We start from the raw sequence: 22560 nt of genomic DNA, 5'->3' as shown, positions 1-22560 counted from the left end.
AAAGCTTATGCTCCAAAATATCTGTTAGTCTATAAGGTGCCACAGGACTTCTTGTTGATCTGTGAGAGGGTCATACCTCATATGTCATGACTATGTATTTTGTTTAAGAGCCTTCGGCGAGGGATCTTGTCAGAGACTTTCTGAAGGTCCACGTGCAGTGTATCCACTGGCTCACTGTTGTCCACATTTGTTGACCCCCTTCAAGAATTCTAGTAGATCAGTGAGGCATGGTATCTCTTCACAAACCCCATGTGACTCTCCCCCAGGAAATTATGTTCATCTGTGTGTCTGATAATTCCATTCTCTACTATACTTTCACAAAAATTGCCTGGTATTGAAATTAGAATTACTGGCTTGCAATTGCTAGGATTACCTTTGGAGCCCTTTTAAAAAATTGGTGGGACATTAGCTAACCTCGAGACATCTAGTACGGAAGCTGATTTAAATGAGAAGTTAAGTGCTCTTCTGAGTCAAATGTGTTTTGAAGGTCATGTTCACTAACCTGAGATTTTTGTGATGAGACTAAACAGACTTTTTTTAAATGTGATGATGTTGGTCAGAAATAGATTATCTTGCTCATTTTTATGTTGTGTGGGAAAACAATTGTTTCTTGTGGAGCACTGTAAAATAACTGGTGAGATTATTGCATTCAGAGGATGTCAAGGTTGCGTGGTGAAAAGTGTACTGAAAATAGGATATATGGGCCATGTCTACACTAGCCAAAAACTTCGAAATGGCCATTTTGAAGTTTACTAATGAAGCGCTGAAATACATATTCAGCGCCTCATTAGCATGCGGGCGGCTGCGGCACTTCGAAATTAATGCAGCTCGTCCAGATGGGGCTCCTTTTCGAAAGGACCCCAGCTACTTCGAAATCCCCTTATTCCTATGAGCAGATGGGAATAAGGGGACTTCGAAGTAGGCGGGGTCCTTTTGAAAAGGAGCCCCATCTGGACAAGCCGCATCAATTTTGAAGTGCTGCAGCCACCCGCATGCTAATACAGCGCTGAATATGTATTTCAGCGCTTCATTAGTAAACTTCAAAATGGCCATTTGTGTGGCCATTTCGAAGTTTCTGGCTAGTGTAGACGTAGCCATTATGACTTTGGGAGTGTTTATCTATTTTTAGTTTAGTTTTGTTTTTAGTTTACTTATTCAGACACTGTGTCCCTTATCTTGCATCTGAATCTGAGAGAGAGAACCCCCTGAAACTCCATTGATTTCAATTCACGATTGAGGCCTATGTCTGCTTTCTTTCCATCAGTAGAAGCAGAAATACTTTCACTGGTATGTTTCTAAACTATACGTAGGAGAGGGAAAGAGAGGTATTTCTGGTTCAGAGCACTGTCCCTGTTTTGTTCAGTTGGCTGAATTATATCCCAGTATAATTAGTAGCTGACATTTTTCCACCTCATGTATGGAAAATGTAAGGGTCTGACCAGTTTATAAGTACCCACCTGGGCATAGGTCTGCAATTTTTCCCATTACAAGAACTTTAATGCAGTCTCTCTATCATGAAAGTTCAACTTACAAGTATAGAATTATGTTCCAAAAATAACTGCATTCAGAAATAAAACTGTAAAACTTTGGTACCTTCAAGTCCACTCAGTCCTACTTCTTGTTTACAGTGTCATCTGAAAGTGAAAACAGGTGTTTGTATGGCATTGTTGTAGCCAGCATCTCATAATAATTATGTGCCAGGTGCGTTAAAGATTCATATGCCAGATTCATATGATGTGCTTCAACCACCATTTGAGAGAACATGTGTGCGTGCTGTTAATGGGTAGTGCTTAATAACACACCAAAGCAGTGTATCAGATTCTGTAGTTTCCGCATTAGAGTACAGCTCTTTTAAGACTTCGGAAAGCGACCACTGCACCTTGTCATTCAGATTTTGCTTCAGATCCTTGAACTTTGGGTCAGTACTTTAAAAATCTCATATTGTTACCTTGTTTGTGTTCTGTCAAATCTGCAGCAAAAGTATTTTTAAAAAGAATAACGTGTGCTTGGTCTTAATGCAAAACTGCTATAACATGAAATACATGGCAGAGTGAGGGTTAAACACAGAAGCTGTGTCTACACTAGCCCAAAACTTTGAAATAGCCGTGCAGATGGCCATTTCGAAGTTTACTAATGAAGGACTGAAATACATATTCAGTGCCTCATTAGCATGCTGGCAGCCGCGGCACTTCGAAATTGCTGCGGCTCGCCGCCACGTGGTTCATCCAGATGGGGCTCCTTTTCTAAAGGACCCCGGCAACTTCGAAATTCCCTTATTCCTAACAGCAGATAGGAATAATAAGGGGATTTCGAAGTTGCCAAGGTCCTTTAGAAAAGGAGCCCTGTTTGGACGAACCTTGCAGCAGCGAGCCACAGCAGTTTCGAAGTGCTGCGGCTGCCAGCATGCTAATGAGGCGCTGAATATGTATTTCAGCGTTTCATTAGTAAACTTCGAAATGGCCATTTGTGTGGCCGTTTTGAAGTTTTGGGCTAGTGTAGACATAGCCAGAGAGCAGGAGATATGCACTTCTTCCCTAAGAAGTTCAGTCACAATGAAGAGGTGGTGGTGTTTTGTGTTTTTTTTTCTGGGACAAACATCATCAGCATGGGAGCATGTCCTCAGGGATGCTGGCTGAAGCACAAAAGCCATATAAAGGATTGGTATATCTAGTACGTAAATAATTTGCACTGCCTACTATAAAAGTGCCATTGGAATGCCTGTTCTTGCTTTTAGGTGACATTGTAATTAAGAAGTGGGCAAGTAGCATTATCTCCTGCAAAAGTAAACAAACTTGTTTCTCCTAGAGATTTCATGAGCAAGAAGTAGGAGGGAATGGGCTTGTAAGCTCTACTCCTATGAGATAAATTGAAAAGTACTATTTCTTTCATAATTTCCACACTTCAGATATTTATAATAAAATTATAAAATGAACATTATACACTTTCTATTCTATGTTGTAACTGAAAATGTAGGCAAAACATGCAAAATATTAAATAAATTTCAATTTGTATTTTATTCTTTAGCTGGGTGATTAAAACTGTGATTAAGCGTAATCAGGTTTTTCATCACTAGTTTCTTTTAGTTAATTGTGTGAGCTAACTGCAGTTAATAGATAGCAGTACAATTTCTGTGTGGCAAGTGGAATCAAAACACACAAGTCATACAGGTCTGAGGGGAGAAGAAAGCACTGTCAGTGGAAACAATTCTAATTTGAGACCAAAAAAGATATGGGCTACTTACTCCGTGGTACAAGACTGACTAATCCTTCAGATTCTATTATGCTGTCTTGATTTTTGTATTGATTACCCTGCCCTGCAACTTGGCTTTTAAGAACCATTGGAACTAGGGATGGAGAGCAGCAAGTCTTGAGGATGTCACAATCTGATCCTTAATTAACTTAATCATCTAAATTTTGCTTAAATATACTAACCCTACTTGAGTCCATTACTTCAACTTTTCTTTAGTAAGTATCCTGTCTGTAAAATTGCACCCCCTAAATTCCTTTTAATATACACATTTTATTTTTACTTTGTGTAGTTCTAGGGGACATTTGTCTGATAACTTTAAATGAAATCCCATTCTTAAATTTAAAGCTTTTGATCATCAAAATTTGGTGTCTTAACCTCTCTTTACAGAATATCTAATATTCTGATCAGTTTGAGCCAGTACTTTAATAATGAAATGGAATGGTATCGGTTGGTCAGTTTTCAGTTATTGATTTTGCTGTTGTCAGTTGTCAATAAAGTGAACATCAGCATTATTTCAAAGACTGACCATAAGGAGGAGCTCCAGACTCTCATGCACTAGTCTCCTCAGTTCCAGTTCATCTGTCTACAGTCATTTTATTCTTCTCAGCTTTCATCAGATTTTTTCCACAGAAACTTTATCCAACTTCAAAAGATTAGGTTTCTTACTAGAAAGTAGCAAGATAGTTTGGTTAATATACCTTTTAAGGGAATACATTTAAAAATATCCTCTTCGGTGTTAAACAAACATTTGTCAGATGAGTAATTTTGGACCCATAGCACAACTGGTAAAGATGGTGGAGTTAATTTAACTGTGTATTTAACAGACATTTGAGGCAGCAATCTGAAATGTGTATTAACAGTGTTTTATAGGAAGATAGAATAATTGGGAGAACCTCAAAAATGTTGGCAACATAGAGGTGATAAAGCAGTGTATGCTAGAACATGCTTTACCTCAGACAAGTAGGAAGTTGTTTGTCATGTTTATCATCTAAAATATAATTTATGCCTGAGTTTTAGTGCAGAAAAATACCATAATATTAAGCAAATGATGACCATATATCACTCCTAGTGCTGAGAATAGAACACATCCTCCTTAGGGGCCTGACCCAACAAAGATTTATGCACTTGTGAATAGTCTCACTGACTTCTCGTGGGTGACAGGCTGAAAGTTGATATAAATGCTGCTAACCCCTGTTTTCCCAGGAAAAGTTAGTAACCATTTTGGCTGGGTTTTGGGCGTTGGTGGGATGAAGCTTTGAGTTTTTTTTAAGTTGTGCTAAACTAAGATTTTTTTCTAAATGTGGATACTAACCAACTTGTGTTGTTTGCCTGCTATGATGGCCACTATTTGTGGCTCTGTAGGGATAAACCAGATGGAATTAGGGATGAACATGTATTAAATATATATTAAATATGAAGGATGCCTATTTCCCATGTGGAGAAAGGAGAAGCCAGCCCAGTAACTGGGGAAATGTTGTATCCTGGTGGAATTATCTTTATAGAAGATATTAAAATAGTTTGGCTCTTTCCCCAGCTTTTTAGTGGGCTTTGTAGTTGGGTTTTTTGCTTCCTTGGGAGTAGAAAGGATTTCCCATTTTTCCACAGTGGAAGGGAACATACCCAGGTGCCTAGATGGAATTGGCTGAATCACTAACTTTTCAGCCTTCCTTTCAGATTCAGAGAACTACTTCCTGTCACTCTGAGCCTGGGTGTAGAGCAAGCTTTTGGCTCTTGAGGAAGCAAGTGAGCAAGAACTGCTCAAGTAGCACTTCAGGATATTTCTCCTTTTTCTGTTTTTTACTATGTCTGGGCTGCATAGTGTGGGGACAGTGTTCCCATTCTAAAGAGAATGGGCTGTTTTAGCGAGACGACTTTTAAATATCACCAAAAAAAATAAGCCTCCTCAGTGAGGGAAAATATGATAAAACTATCACTTGTCTTGTCCAGCTAGAAACCTAAAATTCAAGAGTGACATAAGGTTTAACAAGAAACAGGAAGTCACAGTTCTGCTGTGTTACCACCCAACAGAAAAAGAACATTCCATAACTATCTAGTCAGTAGTTCATACTGCACCCATCACCGGCAGTTCTAAGCACCTCACTTGAGTAGATTGTACTCAAGAACTATGACTGAAATCTCATTATCTGCCTCTGTGCGTTGAAGTAAAGCACCCAACTCATCAATGTCTAGTGGATGTGGCATGGTGAAGAAAGTCCTGACGGTTAATAAGAAAGTACTGTGCATTTGCCTATTGTGTCTTTATCTAGCTAAGTAAAGGAATGAGAAAATATGTTCAGGCTTGTTACTCTGCTGCTTACTGTATGATGTGCTGTTAGTTGGTAAAGGTTGTATAAACATTTTGAAATATTTAAATAGTGCAATCTGATTTAAACTGTTATCTCTAATTTGGTTTCACTTACTCTGAGTACTTCGTTCATCTGATATCTTTTATTCATAGGTGCCAAAAGAATTAAGGTAACAGGGACAAAGCATAGTATGTATTACATATTACTGTAACCAGATTTATTTAAAATCAGTAAATAGACTTTGGTAGTCAAGTGTTAACTTACATGGTAAAGGGGTCAAAAGCAGAGTTACGGCAAACGTCAGAATGATGTCTTTATACTGTTCTGAATAATCTTACGTTGTAAGTGAATTTGTTCGGTTTCTGGGCTCAATAATCTGAATTTGAAAAGTGTCCTTAAGTTATAGTAACAGAAAAGAGAAAAGGAATATAAATACAGGTAATAGTTGAGAAGTTAGAGGAAGCACACAGAGTAAAAATATCCAGACAACTCCCTTTCCCCCGACCCCCAAATTACCAGCTCTGAATTTTCTCCCTTCAGGTAGAGGTTTAATGGTTTATTGACAGGTAATGAACATTAGAAAGGGATTTTCCTTGTTTTAATCTTTTTTTAGTTAACTCGATGGATTCTTCTCACTTTTATTTTATGCTAAAGTGGTATTCCAAATGCCTTCTAATGTTTTCAGGATGAAAATCAACCTAAGATTTTCATATTTCTGTGTTTTATTGGTTACAATGGAAGAAAAAGAGCTTTGTGAAAAATGAGAAAATGTCCAACACTTTCAGGTGTTACAGTTCAAACCTGCCAATAATAAGCCTTGCCCCACAGCTAATTTGTAACATACAGGTCTGAATGTTCATTGCATATGGATATTTGAGTAAATATCAAACTTCTGTCATGCCCAAGTTTATCTAAAGCATTTTGAGTGGAGTAGAAAGTCATGGCATACAAATAGTCTTAGTTTCTTTCCAAATTTACAGGTTAAATGAAAGCAGTTTTAGAAGCTTTCGTTTTATTCAGACTGAATAAAGTCATATGAGCGTAGAAATAGTTATTTCTACTGTACCTTTGTTCTTGTTACTGTTTTTGAAGAATAATCCAACCCCATTGTGTCAGTTCATTTTTAAATCAGATGGGTTAATTCTTTTAAAACAGTGCTGAATCACATACCATATGAGATCTGCACTTCCCTCATACTTCATCTTTTAATATAAAGCAGGATTTCACATGAAAGAAACCTGTTGTATTTGGTATTTCTGCTTTCTCTGAGAGTGCTTCTGGTTGAAAATCTCTACACTCATCTTCTACCATTAAGTGCATTATTAAAGTAGCTTGGTTTTTTTTGGCTTACATTTTGATAAAGCATGCAAATTCCCTGGCTTTAGAAAGAGAAGAATCAGAGGGGACAGACTTTCGGGAATTTGCTGAAAGATTGATAATGAACGCAAGGAAACTTGAGTTCTATATTTACTCTGCTGAATCTCTGTATTGCAGGATTTAATTCGGCACATTAACACATGGTTTAAATCGTGATGGGACCTTTCTGAGTCAGTAGAGGGGCTCATCTGCATACTTGGCTCAGTCTAATTCTTGACCTTCCCCACCCCCACCCCTCCACTCTCTGATTTGCTCACCTTGATTATCTTTTTCTGATTTGTCCTCATTGCTTACTGTTTTTGATTCTCTGTGCCTTAAATATTGAGTCTGTTCTGGTCTGGCTATGGTCTGAAGAAGTGGGTCTGTCCCACGAAAGCTCACCTAATAAACTATTTTGCTAGCCTTTAAAGTGCTACTTGACTGCTTTTTGTTTTGATAGGATTTCAGAAGAATACCCCATTATATGTATCATGTGAGCTGCTGTTCCTACAGGCACAACAGGATAATTTAAAATATTACTGGTATCTGAACTTTTTTTACCTAAGGAGGTAACTAACTGAAATGTTAAAGAGGAAAAAGTATTTTTAATTTACTTCATGTATTTGCCAGCACTTTGTGCATAGTCATTTTCACTGTTTCTGCCATGTAGTTAGGCAGGTAGTTTTATGGGCAGTTTGTCAGGTTTTTACCCAGCAACAAGTGAAACCAACATATTAAAATATACAAAAAATGTGATTGTAACACCATATACATTACCAGAGGCACTGGTGGTCAAAATTACTACCTGAAGCTACTTTTAATTGATTTTTCAAAAAGGATTACATTTTCATTTAGAAGTGGCCTTTTACAGATGGCAAAATACAGCTTTAGCTAATGATTAAGGTCCTTAGTCTTTAGGTTTTACTGTTGGGGTTTTTTGTTTTTGTTTTTTAAACTGAAAATTTCCCAGGTTTTACAAAAGCTGAGATTTTTTTTTTTAACTTTTTCTGCCCAAATTTTGGACCCTCGAAGTACATGGAAATACTGACTATGTTAAGGATATCCAGTATATTATATTAGATCAGGGATGTGCAACTCAGTTTCAAGACTGGTGCCAGTCCTCAAATACTCCTACTGGGCCACCAGGTACCCCTTTTTGGTAGGGCTACAAGGGTGGAGTCCTCGACGAGTTTCCTTCTGGCCCACATGGTCCTCACACCACGTGTCCCTCAGCTGTGCTTGCCACTCCAAGATGATACAAACCTGGTTTCTCCTGTCCCTGGGGGGCTCCTGGAGCCACCACCAGTAGCACAGCAGGGCTAGAGTGGCTTCTAGCTACTAGCTCTGTGCCACTGCTGCCATGTCCCTGTGGTCCACAGGAGTTGAGTGCAGAGCTATCTCATCCATAGGATGATTTGGCGCAGCTGCCCCCGACTCTGCACTTTGGGACACTGTCCTGACATCTTTTGGCTGGGATGGTCCCCCATACTCAAATTAGTTTGTGGGGCTCTGGGCAGACTACACCCCCCCTGCCACTCATTGCAGCAGTGGGAGCTGCAGTTACACTGTTCTACTGCCATCTTCCAACCTGCCTGCACTGAGCCTGAGGTGCACTCCTTCCTGCCACCTTGGTGAAGTGGAGCAAGTGAGCTGGACTAGGAGATGGTGGCAGAGTAGAGCAGAGGCTGCTCTGATGCTGTTTCTCCAGAGCTTTCACCAGCACAAGTGTGTGCCTCAAGCCAGGGCACCCCTGAAGCTCCCTCCATCAGGGAAGGAGCTTGGGAGATGGGGTGCAATGAGTGAGAGAGAGGGTGGAGTGAGGGCGGGAAGAGATGGTGTCAGGGCAGAGCAGGAGTTGGTCTTGGGGGAGGATATGGACACCCACCGCGCCAGATGGCAGAGATTGACATTTCAGCAGCTGTGTGCAGGCCGAATTGTGGAAGCTGCTTGGGCTGCAGGTGGCCCCAAGCCATAAGTTTGAGACCCCTTCATTAGATAGATGTGTTTACATTAATAATTAATCTAAGTGTAAATGCCAGGTTGTTAAAATAACGATAATATAGCAGAGGAAATGTGTGCATGTGTATATGTAGGTACTGTTAAAATACAGTTCATAAAACCATAGAAGTGTAGGGTTGGAAAGCACCTTGAGAGGTCATCTGGTGCAACTGTTCATGCTGAGGCAGGACCAAATAAACCATCCATGAAATAAACCAGAGCATTAAAATGTTTTTACTTCCAGCATTCTTTTTTTTCTTTACTGCTTTTTTCATGTCCCCCATTATTAACTCTGATATTTACCTAAACAAATTAATAAAATAGTTTTTGGCATGCCCTTTTTTTAAATTTTTGTAATAAACCCTAAAAAATCCTGGGAAATTGTAAACAAAGACTAAACCAGAACCAACTCTAATTGTCTTTAAGTCTTCTAGCCACATTTGTCTGTCTTTGCCTGGCTGTAGATTTTAATTATTGTTGATGGAAATATTTTTGTTGGTTTGTGTATGTAAGGTGAAGTCAGGATTTACCTATTTAAAAATATAATCCTTACATGCCTAATTATAGGTGCACTTATAGGCATACTCAGTTCCTGCGAGTGGCTCCGAAAGAGACAAGCATACCATGATGAGCATTCTAACCATCCAACAGATCGTGTGCTGGAGGACAGTTAAGCAAAAGACAACACCAGGAGAAACTGTTCATGCCTTAGACAGAATCTTCCCAATATATATACACAGGGCTGGTGTTTAAACAGATGCATCCTGGCATGTGTCCTTCCACAGCATGATGAACTCCTGGTCCCTTTTTCGTGAATGGCTGTGTCTGTCCTCCATCTAATACAGCAAGTGAAGTAAGGAGCTGTTGAAAAGAAGCTTTTTGCCTGCCTATTTACTCCATCATGACAGCTAAATATCTGTAGTTACAGTTAATACTTGTCCCAGGAGCTTATAGTCTAGTTAGACAATGAAACAAGGTATAAACAAAATGTGAAATGTGTATATCTTGTTAGCCAACTTCCTTTAAAAAAATTCTTTCTACTTTCTCACCTCTTCTTCTACATTGTCCATGGGACTAGCTAGCTTATTGACTACTCTTGACCCAGTCTGTCTCCTTTCCAGTCAGTCTGCCCTATCTCAATCCTGCGTGCTCTCCCACCAAATTGTGTGATGCTTTTGCAAGGGAGTCTGTACAGGCATACCCTGTGGCTCTTCTCTTTTCGATCTCAGCATGGAAGTATATTCATGGAGGTGGATTTTGCCTCAGGGCCCCCTAAGGGCAGTGGCAATGAGTCAACATCTCCTTTCCTGGCTCTACCACCCCTAGAAGTAGTAGGCATCCTTCAGTCTGCATAGACTATGGATCGTGCCCTTTATAGTTTCAATTGAGGACTTCATTTACCTACCACCCCTGCACTTCAGTTATTCCTTCCACCCCCACCCAACCCAAGGTTCACTTACCTTTCAAAAGCAGCACCACCTGTTGCCATTCCTTCCCCAAGTTAGGAGCCCTAGGAACTAATCAGGGACTTTTATATGTAATTTAATAGGAATTTAGTGTCCCTCTTATGATTTTCTGCCTACAGGCAGAAAGTTGGGAACCAATTGTGCTTGTATAGCGAGTGATGAGTGTATTTATAATGTAACTATCACTGAATGGTTATGGGTGCTCTGTGTATTTCCAGTAATTTCATATGGGCCAAATGCTTTTTATCTCAGATTCAGAGTCTTTCCAAATTTATCCTGTTTATTTGAAAATTCTACACACGGTTCTTTCAAAATGGACACCAATACAATTGAAATATTATTAGGCCCCACAAAAGCAGAACACCCTTGACTCTTATTTCATTCTGAATTTCTTTTGTAATAAATTATTATAGTCATTATAATGACAAAGAATTATATACTTCCTGAAAAATCATTACTTTACATTGTCATCTTGAACTTTCTCTTGATGGTAATAAAGCATGTGCTACAAGTATGAATAAAATACAAAAGGGAAATTCAGCTCTTAAAAATTCAATCTTCTAATAGCTACATAGGCTGGTAAAATAAGATTTCAAAACAATGTGTATAAGGACAGTAAGCTTTTAAAGTAATTACCATGGCTTTCCACATATTTAAAGGTCCATTTAAACACAGTTTGCAGTTTGTGCTCATGTCATCATGAGAATCAATTCCAGAAAGGGTGTTGTAGTAAGAATAATGTGTTTTGGCAGAGGTTTTTTTAGGAAATTTGCACAGTATCAGTCCTCCTAACTTTCTAAGCTGGGTTAGGTAACATGGTAAAAACTCTTGTCTGTGTGAGCTTTTTCTTCTATAATTTATATCAATGCTACTGCTGCTGGAGCTATACCTGTTAGGAATTACAGGGTTCAAAAACATGAGCACAGATGTAGTCTATGTACTGTACTTTACAATACTATGAAGTGTACTTCTGTACAGAAACAGCAGCCTTTTTGTTCTCACAATTGCTGTGTGCTGTTACACAAGGCAGATACACACACTACTCTCACGGAGACTTGTGTTCTTTCTTTTATTTTCTTTAAGTTAAATGATGCATTTTAGGTTGGGAGCATGTGTTTTGCTCTTAGTAGATAGGGACTTGTGAATGCTAAAAGAGGAAAATGGTTTTGGTTTTGGTTTTTGTTGTTCTATCACACCCCAAAGTGCAGCTGTTGCATCAGTGGGGTGAGTTTAAAGGGTGCTAGAATCCTTTCGGAATTCTCAGATTTTTTTTTCATTAGAAACAGAATGATACACATGCAAGAAGCTAGAAATAAGCCCAGGATTGAGAATGCAAATATGTGAAGTCTTGCAAATAAACATTTCTGCTAATTTCAGCAAATGATGCCATGGTGGTAGCAGGTAAAATGCATTATAGAGATAACATAAAAGATGATGGGTGGGGAAAAAACAAATCCATATTGGAATGCTTAAAAGAACAGGTGCAGTGACTTAGTTGAGAGTAATCCTGTCCTGCTGTGCACCACAGCCTTTTGAAGTTGGGTAGTGAATTGTAACTGCATTTATAAGCAGCATCACTCCAAAAGACAGCACCAAAGTGTTTAGTTATAAAGCTCTGTCTTTTGAGTGTATTGGGATGAGCAATTTGGATGAGAAGAAAATGACTCTCTCACATTTTTGCTATAGTTAAGCCTTTTGATCAGGGGCTTTGGAATATCAGGATTCTCATATTTGGGGGTATACAGCTATTGTAGTCTTCCTGATGCAACTTTAGACTTCACTGACTACTCATTGGTCAGGGAGAAATAAAAGACGATTATAGGAAAAAGGAAAAGCATATAAGATGGAAGGAGCAAAGATCTTCTAAATAAAAAGCACACAAAGAATGTCGTCATGCTGTACTCCAAAGCTCTAGAAGAAATGGCAGGTATAAGGACACCTGCTCCCCTTGCTAGTGTGTGATCAATTGTTGGCAGCTTCTACGCAGATTCAGGGAAAAGGGAAGTTTTTGTTGTTGAAGGTCATGCAAGAGTCAGGCTGTAATGGTCTCAGCCCCTTCTTGGGCCTGACAGCCATCTCCCCAGAGGCATGCCCCCTTATACATGGCTGCCGTCGTGCAACATACATCCTCAGGCCCTAGCCTCAGGGCAGGGCATCAACCGCAGATCACCAGAGGGGCCTGGTCGAGCCCCAGTTCAGGGCAGGCACCAAACGAGCAGTCAGTGAGCCTGGCCCTGGTTCAGGGTGGACGTCAAACAAACAGGCAGTGTGGGGTGGGAGCAGCGAAGGACTACCTCTCCAGGGGTTGGGCTAGTGGGACACAGGCACTCCATTCCACTGCATCCTGACCCTGAGCTGGGCAGCAGGGATCTAGGCCGTAACACACTATCATGGGCTCAGATGGAGCATTCCGCAGGCCACTTCCTACGTCCACCTCCATCGGCGTCTAGTCCCACTTGGAGTGCTTGGTGAGCTCAGGAAGGCAGGTCTCTTGTGGATAAGTGGCAGCTGGCAGGTCTGGCCAGTCGGGCATCTCTGCCTTATTTGAGTAGTGGTTGGGGGGCAGGATCATGGGCTTGGGCAGGTGCGAAGCCTCAGCATTGTCAGTGGCAGGCAGGACTCCAGACTCATGCCCGTCTGGGTCCCTGGGGTAGCTGGTCATGGGCAGGCTCCCCGGCTCCGGCGAGTCCTCAGGGCGTGGGGCTCACTGCAGGCCCGAGGGCCCTGGTGAGTGGTGAAAGTCCAGGTACCTGGCTAGCGGCAGGCTTGGCTGAGGCCCTCCGGGTTGGTCAGGGTGGCTGGCCAGTGGCTCTCGCCAGCCTGGCAGTCTGGCCTGGGTCCTCTGGCTCCGGCTCCCAGGAACCCCTTCAGAGGCCTCTGCTCTGCTCAGAGGCCAGCCTTTTAGTGAGCCTCAGCCCCAGGTGCTACCCTCTGGAGGGGGTGGGGAGCAGGGCACAGGTGTTCTGGGCCTGCCAACCAAGGTCTCTAAGAGGCCCCCTTGGCCTCTGAGTTAGGGAGGGGCCACTGCACTTCACTACACAGGCATTAGTGATTCTATTCCCAGTTTTGCCACAGACTGTGACTTTGGGAGGACACTTCAGGGATTACGTGTTCATTGACTGTACATATCTCAACTTTGGTGCCCAGTTCACAATATTTAGTCACTGATTTTCAGGGATCCTGAGCGCTAAGTTGCTTATGTCTCTAAGCCAGTTTCATCCACTCTTACAATTCTTTTTGTTTTGGCATTTTGTTATGTCTTTTGCATTATGCTTATAATGAATGGTATGGTATCTTGCTACTCAGCGGGCAACATTCATTAGTAACAGATGAGCTGTTTAGTAAAAGCAGTTTGAGGTCCGAGTGCTTAGCACCTGTGAAAATTATGTCCTTCATGTGTAAAGTTGCATACTGCTCAACAGTAAGGTTACATCTATACTATAGCGATCTTTTGCAATGGTATGGCTTAACACTTTTTGCTTCACTTTCCTCATTTGAAAAATTAGGTTATTTTTCATAGAATCATAGGGCTGGAAGAGACCTCAGGAGGTCATTAAATTCAGCCTCCTGCTTCAAGCACGATCAACCCCAACTAAGTCATCCCAGCCAGGACTTTGTCAAGCTAGGACTTAAACCTCTGGGAATGGAGAATCCACCACCTCTCTAGGCAACACAATCCAGTGCTTCACCACACTCCTGGTGAAGTAGTTTTTCCTAATATCCAACCTACACCTCTCCCTCTAACTTCAGACCATTGCTCCTTGTTCTGCCATCTGTCACAACTGAGAACAGTTTCTATCCATCCTCTTTAGAACTCCCCTTCAGGAAGTTGAAGGCTGCTATTAAATCACCCCTCAGTCATCTTGTCTGCAAACTAAACAAGCCCAAATCCCTCAACCTATCCTCATAGCTCATGTGCTCCAGCCCCTTAACAAATTTCGTTGCCCTCCGGTGAACCTGCCCCAGCACATCCACATTCTTTCTATACTGGGGGGCCTAAAACTAGACACAATATTCCAGATTTAGCCTCACCAGTACTGAATAGAGGGGAGCAACAGCTTCTCTAGATCTGCTCAAAATGCTCCTCCTGATGCACCCCAATATGCTGTTAGCCTTCTTGCCCACAAGGACACACTGTTGATGCATATCCAGCCTTTCATCCACCATAATCCCTAGGTCCCTTGCCACTGTACTGCTGCTTAGCCAGTTGGTCCACAGCCTGTAACAAGGCTTGGGATTCTTCTGCCCCACATGCAGTACTCTACACTTCTCCTTGTTGAACCACATCAGATGTCTTTTGGCCTGATCCTCCAATTTATCCAGGTCACTCTGGATCCTATCACTGCCCTGCCACATATCTACCTCCCCCTCACTTAGTGTCATCCACAGACTTGATGAGGGGGCAGTCCAGTCCCTCATATAGGTCATTAATAAAGATGTTAAACAACACTGGCCCCAGAACCAAGTGTTGGGGCACTCCACTTGAAACTGACTGCCATCCAGATAGTGAGCCATTCGCCACTACTTGTTGGGTCCAACCATCACTCCAGCTTTCTATCCATTGTATAGTCCATGTATCCAATTCATGCTTCCTTAACTTATGGGCAAGAGTGTTGTGGGAAACGTTATCAAAAGCTTTGCTGAAGTTAAGGTATATCCTATCCACTGACTTCCCCATGTCCACAGAGCTTGTTACCTCATCAGAGAAGCTAATCAGATTGGTCCAGCATAAGTTGCCGTAGGTGAATCCATGTTGAATTCTTTTGATCACATTCCCCTTTTCCAAGTGCTCCAAAATGGATTCCTTGAGGATCCCCTCCGTTATTTTCCCAGGGATTGAGGTAAGGCTGACTGATCTATGGAGATGGGCACTAAATTTGCCTTTTTCCGATCATCTGGGATTTCTCCCAGTCTCCAAGAGTCTTCAAAGATAGTGGCCAAAGGCTCTGCAATGATGTCTGTCATTTCCCTCGGTACCCTTGGGTGCATTAAATCCAGGCCCATGGATTTGTGTACATCTAGTTTTTCTTGGTAGCTCTTAACTCGTTCCTTCCCCACCGATGGATGCCCTCCACCTTCCCATACTGCATTGTCTAGCACCAGAGTGTGGGAGCTGTCCTTGTCTGTGTTGCCTGAGGCAAAAAAAGCATTGAGTACTTCAGCTTTTCTTACATCATCTGTCACTAGGTTACCTCTCTCATCCAGTAATGGCCCCACACCTTCCCTGGTAACCCTCTTGTTAACATGCCTGTAATAACCCTTCTTGTTACCCTTCACATTCCTTGCCAGCTGCAGTTCCAACTGTGCTTTCGCTTTCCTGATTACTCACTGGCATTCTCCAGCCATAAATTTATACTCCTCCTCAGTCAGCTGTCCACATTTCCACTTCTTATACTCATCCTTTCTGAGTTTAAGCTGACCAAAAATTTCCCTGTTAAACCAAGCGGGTTGCCTACCATATTTGCGTTTCTTAGTATACAGAGGGATGGTTTGTTCCTGAACCTTCGATAAGACTTCTGTAAAATAGTGGCAGCTCTCTTGAACCCATTTCCCAAGGGTTCCTGCCCATCATTTCTCTCAGGGAGTCAAAGTCTGCTCTTTTGAAATCAAGGTTCTGTATTTTATGGCTCACCTTTCTTCCTTTTGTTAGGCTCCTGAAATCTACCATCTCATGGTCACTGCAGCCCAGGTTGCCACCTACTTCCATTTCTCCTACTAGTTCTTCCCTATTTGTGAGCAGCAGGTTAAGTTGTGCATGGCCCCTGGTTGGCTCCATCAGCACTTGTACCATGAAGTTATCCCCAGCATTCTCCAAAAACTTATTGGATTGTTCTCTGTGCTGCTGTATTGGTCTCCCAACAAATGTCTGAATGATTAAAGTCTCTCGTAAGAGCCAGGGTGTTGTCAAGTTTAATTAATTTTGTAATTGAAAGATAGTGGGTTACAGAAAATGAGCATCATACAGTGCCGTTGTGCCTGTGATAAGTGAATCAAAACCATAATTTACACCTCACGTTACAACAAAGCTTAACAATTATTTGGACTTGTTTTTGTTTGTTTTCTTAGGTATAACATTGAGCCCAGTTTGTACTGTCCATTTTTCTCTCTTGGGGCTTGTATGGAAGGTCTGAACTTCTTGTTCAACCAGCTCCTAGGAATCTCTCTCTATGCGGAGCAAACTGAGAAAGGAGAGCTCTGGTGTGAAGATGTTCGCAAACTGGTGAGAATTCTAATTCCTAACAGTGTTAAAACCCAAAAGAATATGGAAGAGCTGCTTACGTGGTCTCTTAAGGGACACGGAACTGGTTTTCAAAGATATTTAGGTACCAAAGGATATAAATAGGCAACTGCTGGGATTTTCAAAAATTTTATATGATGTCTAACTCCAATTGAAGGCATTGATAGTAAGGTGCCTCAGAAAAGGCCTAAATGTCTAGAAAAAAATCTCACCCCAAGTGGAATATGCCAGAGTCAGAATAGCTGGGGGTCTCTGTAGGGGGAAATAGAGAATTACTTTACTTTTCACATGCTACTAAAGTGCATGAGTGTTCTGTCTACCCTTCCCTTCTTTTCTATTGTGCATGTTATCTTATATGATTCTTTCCTGTTTCTGACTTGTTCAGTAGGATGGAAGCAGCAGACAAGGACTCCTCTCTATTTGACATTTTGCTCAGTTTTTTTTGTCCTTCCACTCCCTCCCACTATTCTCCAGGGGGTCTCCTCCATCCCTCCCTCCCGCTTCTAACCTCAGCCTCCAGTGAGAGCTGCTGCCGCTGCTAATCTTCACGGGCAGTTCTGGCTACCCTCACATCTTTCTGCTTGGTAAATCAACTCCTGCTGTACTTAACTTCTGATCTGCAGCCCTGGAGTACTTAACTTGCCATCTTATGACAAAAGATGGGGTAATAGTTTTTATTCTCTTTGTGAGAGTGATCAGTTTGCCTCAATTTCTGCAGTTTCTACAGGTTGAAGGACAAGCTTTGAAACATTTGTACATAAATATTTCAATGGCTGTTGAATTAATTATTCTTAAATTGTTTTATCTAAAATTATAGTGGACTGCAAAATACATTAAATATAATCTTTCCTATGGAAGACGTCTGAGAGTGATACTTTCTCAACTTGTCTAGCTCAGCAGGAATTTCATTTTGAAATTATCTATTATTTCTTTTCCAGGCTGTTGTGCATGAAAATGAGGGTTTGCTTGGGTATATCTACTGTGACTTCTTCCAACGAGCAGACAAACCACATCAGGTAACAACTACGGACTGACTCCACTCGTTGCCATTTACTCTTCATGTTAGGTTAGCAACCTACTTTTGGACTTAAACTGCCAATCAAACAAATTCACACATAAAAAGACCAACTCTAAAGCCAAACGTGATTTTAGAAAAATCCATAATTTATTTTGATTCTAGGACTACTTAATTCCAAAGTATACAATAGTGTACAGATCGTTCAACTACCTTTACGTTTTATTTTTGTCAGTCCTTCTACTAAATAGCACGTAGTTGTGCTCAGATACTGTTCTGAGTATAGGCACTATGAAAAGTCTAAAATAAGCAGCATTTTAAGAGTTAGTGATTCTTATTATCTACCTGCTGCTTGTGAGCAACCAATATCTGAAGTCAAATACCCTCTGTATCATGGCAAAAATCCAGAATGTCAGTTCTATAGGTGAAGCTGTCTACAAATTTTAGACATGCTGATTTCCACTGTGGTGCTAGTGTATAAACTGCAAAACATAATATAACAAAACATTCTTCTTCGAGTGTCCCCGTGGGTGCTCCACAATAGGTGGCGGGCTTGCCCGGCGCCGCAGATCGGATCTTCCAAGCAGTTTCTGCCGGACCGCGCATGCACCGGCGCGCGCCGCTCCCTTGCACGCTCCTGGCCACGTGCGCGATCCGGTCCCCGCCAGTTCCTCTTAACCGCCGTCGGCTGCAGACGGAATCCGAACTAGGCTAAGGCCAAGTTAGCGTATTCAATGGTTTTAACTGTTTTTTCTTTAAAGTTTTCAAGTTCTTAGGCTACTGCAAGTTAGCCAGTTGTTGTTTTTCAAAAAAAAAACAACAAGCGGGACGGCATTCAGTCCAGTCCCAGTAACAAGCGGAACACTGGAGGCCAGGAGCCTAGGGCCATCAGCCCTCCTGCCATGGCAGGCCATGGGAGAAGGGGAAAAACAGCACAGAGAAGGCGCTAAGTACCCGTTAACAACTGAAAGACTCACCAACAATGTCCTCTTCAGGATTTAAAAAATGTGAGTCCTGCCGAGAGGCAATGCCAGCATCTGATGGGCACAGTCTATGCATAAGGTGCCTTGGGGAGTCCTATGTCACGCAGAAATGCTCCTTCTGTGCAAAATTAACAGCCAGAGCAAGGAAGGACAGGGAGATGCGGCTTAAAATGCTGCTCTTCGACAAGGCCCTCCAGCCAGACGTGCCGGAGCGGCCGCAGCAGGAGGGACCCTCCGGGGCCCATAAAAGGAAAGCCGCCTCCCTCACCCCATCAGCGCAAAAACGGAGGAAAGCCTCCCTAGCCCGATCCCTGCCGGCAGCAACAGCGAGCGGGACGGGAGGAGCGCGCAGCCCCCAGCCGCAGCAACAGCTAATCGGCGGCGGCACGGAGAGCCACGTGGAAGCGGCTCAGCCTCCGATAATCAAACAGCCGCCCCGCACCGCAGGCAGGGCGGCGGCTAAACAAGCGCCGGTACCGGCGGCACCACAAGCAGCAGCACCGACCCCCAGGGAACCGGCGGTGCAAGGCACGCAGCCTGCGGGCACCGCCCATGAGCGTGCCGAGCACGGCGCGGACGAGGCAGAGATCCCCTACACGCCAGGGAGCAGAGTTACCTCCCTCAAGGGAGGGGGAAGGCTGCACACAAAACGAGGCACCGCAGCCCCTCTCCAGACAGGGCTGCGGAGTTGCTTTCTTTCAGCCCTCTGCTTATGCTGCAGACTCCAACCAGAAGGCAGGGGTCCCCCTTAGCCTACCCGGAGCCCCCGTCTCCATTTTTACAACCAGCCTTGCCCTGGCTGGGACCACCTTCACCCTTCCTGGGGTTTGAGCCGCTGGAATACTATCCAAAATCACTCTCTCCAGTGTCCCAGATCTCTCGACGATCTCGCTCCCCCAGATGCAGAGGGTATGCACCAAGGGAGTGGTCTAGGTCACCTTCCCAAGAACAGTGCCTATACTGCCATGGTCACCCCTATCACGCGGGGCATAGACACCACCGGCAATCTACCAGGGAAAGATCCCCACAGACGATCTCGTATCCCCGAGGGCAATCGCGAACGGGGACAGAGACTCAAGTATCTCAGGGGGGACTGGTTATGGAACCCCGAGATTTTCCCTCGCAAGCCTCTAGCGAGAGGGTGTACCATCACCAACAGGAACCGGAAGGGTCCAGAGAGGCGTACCCCAGTGGTTCCTCGCTCTCCTCCCCGGACGAGGCTACGGCCCTGGGGGACGTCCATCCTCCTGACGATCTCAAACAGTTTCAAGAGCTGTTTAAGAGGGTGGCCTTCACGCAAGGCATCCAGACAGCAGAGGTGCAAGAGAAACACCATAAGCTCCTCAAAAATCTGAGACCTCCGGCCTCCTCCAAAATAGCAATACCTCTTGATGAAGCAATCTTGGAGTCCGCCACTATGATATGGCAGACCCATGCGACTATTCCACCTGTCCACAAGAGAGCGGATAAGAAATACTTCGTGCCGGCGAAGGGCATGGAGTTCCTGTTCAGCCACCCACAACCAAATTCCTTGGTGGGGGAGTCGTCGCAACAAAGATCTCAATTCAGGACAGGGGGAACAGACAAAGATGCCAAGAAGCTAGAGCTGTTCGGCAGAAAGGTCTACTCCTCCTCCACTCTACTGTTGCGAATGGCAAATTACGCAGCGCATTTAGCGAACCATAATTTCAACAACTACACTAGGTTAACCTCCCTCATGGACTCGCTTCCAGAGGACACGAAACCGGTGCTCAAGGCCATCGTGCAAGAAGGCTACGCGGCCTCGAGGACGGGAGTTCAGATCGCCCTGGAGGTTGCGGACACAGCAGCACGTTCCACAGCTACGGCAGTGGTGATGCGAAGGGAGTCCTGGCTCCAGACTTCGGGTATACCGAGGGATCTGCAGGCAAAGATAGTCGATCTTCCCTTCGACTTGCAGAAGCTGTTTGCTGAATCAACTGACTCGGTCCTTCATTCCAGTAAAGATTCAAGAGCCACACTTAGGACCCTGGGGATTTACACCCCTCCATACAGAAAGAAAAAGTACTACCCTCAACAAAGACGGTACCAGTACCAGCAACAGCGTCCCCAGTACCACAGGGGTTACGAGCAAGGGCGACATCAACAGCACCAGCAGTACAGAACTCCCAGGCGACGTTCCCAACAGAGCCGTGCGTCCTCGGGGCAGGGCCAAAGGCCACAAGTTTGACACACAGATCCAGGGCTGCGCCATCACTACCATCGCACAAGGTCATCCGAAGCGGCTATTCCACCATCGCCTCCGACCATTCTACAACCTGTGGCAAAGGATCACCACAGACAAATGGGTGCTGGAGATCATAGCCACGGGGTACGCCATCCCCTTCCAGTCGCTCCCACCGCCATGACCTCCACCCAGGCCCCACCTCCAGGAGGCCTCCCATGTAGCGAGGCTCAAGCAGGAGGTAGACCATCTCATGCTCATAGGGGCAGTGGAAAGAGTGCCGGAGCAACTGCAAGGAAAAGGGTTCTACTCGAGGTACTTCCTCACGGAGAAAAAGACAGGAGGCTGGAGGCCCATCTTAGATCTTCGAGGCCTCAACCGGTACCTGTGCAAGCAACGCTTTCGGATGATCACAATCGCCTCCATCCTTACGGCACTGGACGATGGAGATTGGTTCGCAGCCCTCGATTTACAAGACGCGTATTTTCACATAACTATCCATCCGGCTCACCGGCGATTCTTCCGGTTCATGGTAGGCAAAGAACATTTTCAATACAAGGTCCTACCGTTTGGCCTCTCCTCGGCCCCGAGAGTCTTCACCAAGACCTTGGCAGTGGTGTCAGCCTACCTGCACAGACAGGGGGTACTTATATTCCTGTATCTGGACGACTGCCTACTCAAATGGGCCTCGAAGGAGGAGGTACTATGCATGATACGCATCGCAGCAGGCACGTTCTCTTCGCTCAGCCTGCTTATCAATCTGGCAAAATCAAAGATAGACCGCACACAGGACATAGAGTTCATAGGGGCACGCATAAATTCTATTACAGCGAGAGTATATCTACCAGAGACTCGCTTTCGGGCCATCGGCTCCCTCGTGCAGGTCATCACCTTCAGCCCTACGGTGCCGGTCCTGACGTGCTTACAGCTGCTGGGCCACATGGCAGCGGCGATGTTCGTAGTACAGAACTCCAGGTTACACATGCGCAGCATGCAGCACTGGCTGGCGAGCGTATACAAACCGGCAGCACACACCGTTCACAGGGTGGTGTCGCCCACAACAGAGGTGCGCAAATCCCTGCAATGGTGGGTAAACCCCAAGAACTTGCTAACAGGGGTACCCTTCCACCAACCACAAATATCAGTTTTTCTTACTACAGGTGCCTCCCTCATAGGGTGGGGAGCACACATGGGCGAAGAGGTGACTCAAGGGCTGTGGTCCTCCACGGAGCAGTCACTGCACATAAATATACTGGAGCTCAGAGCAGTGTTCAACGCCTGCAGACACTTTCGAGACCATATACAAGGCAAAGTCGTCGGGATCAGTACAGCCAATACCTCCACCATGTTTTATATAAACCGGCAAGGAGGAGCTCGGTCCTGTGCCTTGTGTGTGGAAGCAGTCTGGTTATGGAACTGGTGCATCGCCAACAATATCATCTTGAAAGCCTCGTACTTACCAGGCGCTCACAATGTGAAGGCAGACCAGCTGAGCAGGCGTTTTGCACTCACGCACGAGTGGCAGATCTGTCCCGATCTGCTACGACCGATTTTCCACGCATGGGGTTTTCCCCAGATAGACCTGTTTGCCACTCAAGACAACAAGAAGTGCCCACGATTCTGCTCCAGGGCAGGACTGGGACGGGGGTCCCTGGGGGACGCGTTCGCGATCTCGTGGAGGGGCCCCCTGCTTTACGCTTTTCCTCCCACAGTGCTTATCCACAAAGTCTTGCAGAAAGCCAGGAG

General features: G+C 44.1%; 1 protein-coding gene across 3 annotated transcripts in view; it reads left to right on the top strand.

Moving 5' to 3' along the window:
* MIPEP (mitochondrial intermediate peptidase) overlaps positions 1–22560 on the top strand; it is a 118418-nt gene that overhangs the window by 29992 nt on the left and 65866 nt on the right. For all 3 annotated transcript variants that reach the window (XR_012644127.1, XM_074985580.1, XM_074985589.1), the window contains exons 11-12: positions 16442–16595; positions 17552–17629. Coding sequence is in view for 2 of the 3 variants with exons in the window: in XM_074985580.1 (XP_074841681.1) it covers positions 16442–16595; positions 17552–17629 (232 nt within the window). In the remaining variant the exon portion in view is untranslated. The remainder of the gene's footprint in view (positions 1–16441; positions 16596–17551; positions 17630–22560) is intronic.

Source organism: Carettochelys insculpta, chromosome 1, assembly GCF_033958435.1.
Source record: "Carettochelys insculpta isolate YL-2023 chromosome 1, ASM3395843v1, whole genome shotgun sequence".
Lineage (NCBI taxonomy): Eukaryota > Metazoa > Chordata > Testudines > Carettochelyidae > Carettochelys > Carettochelys insculpta.
Note: the sequence above shows the minus strand (reverse complement) of the source record. Positions and strands in the feature narration are given on the sequence as shown.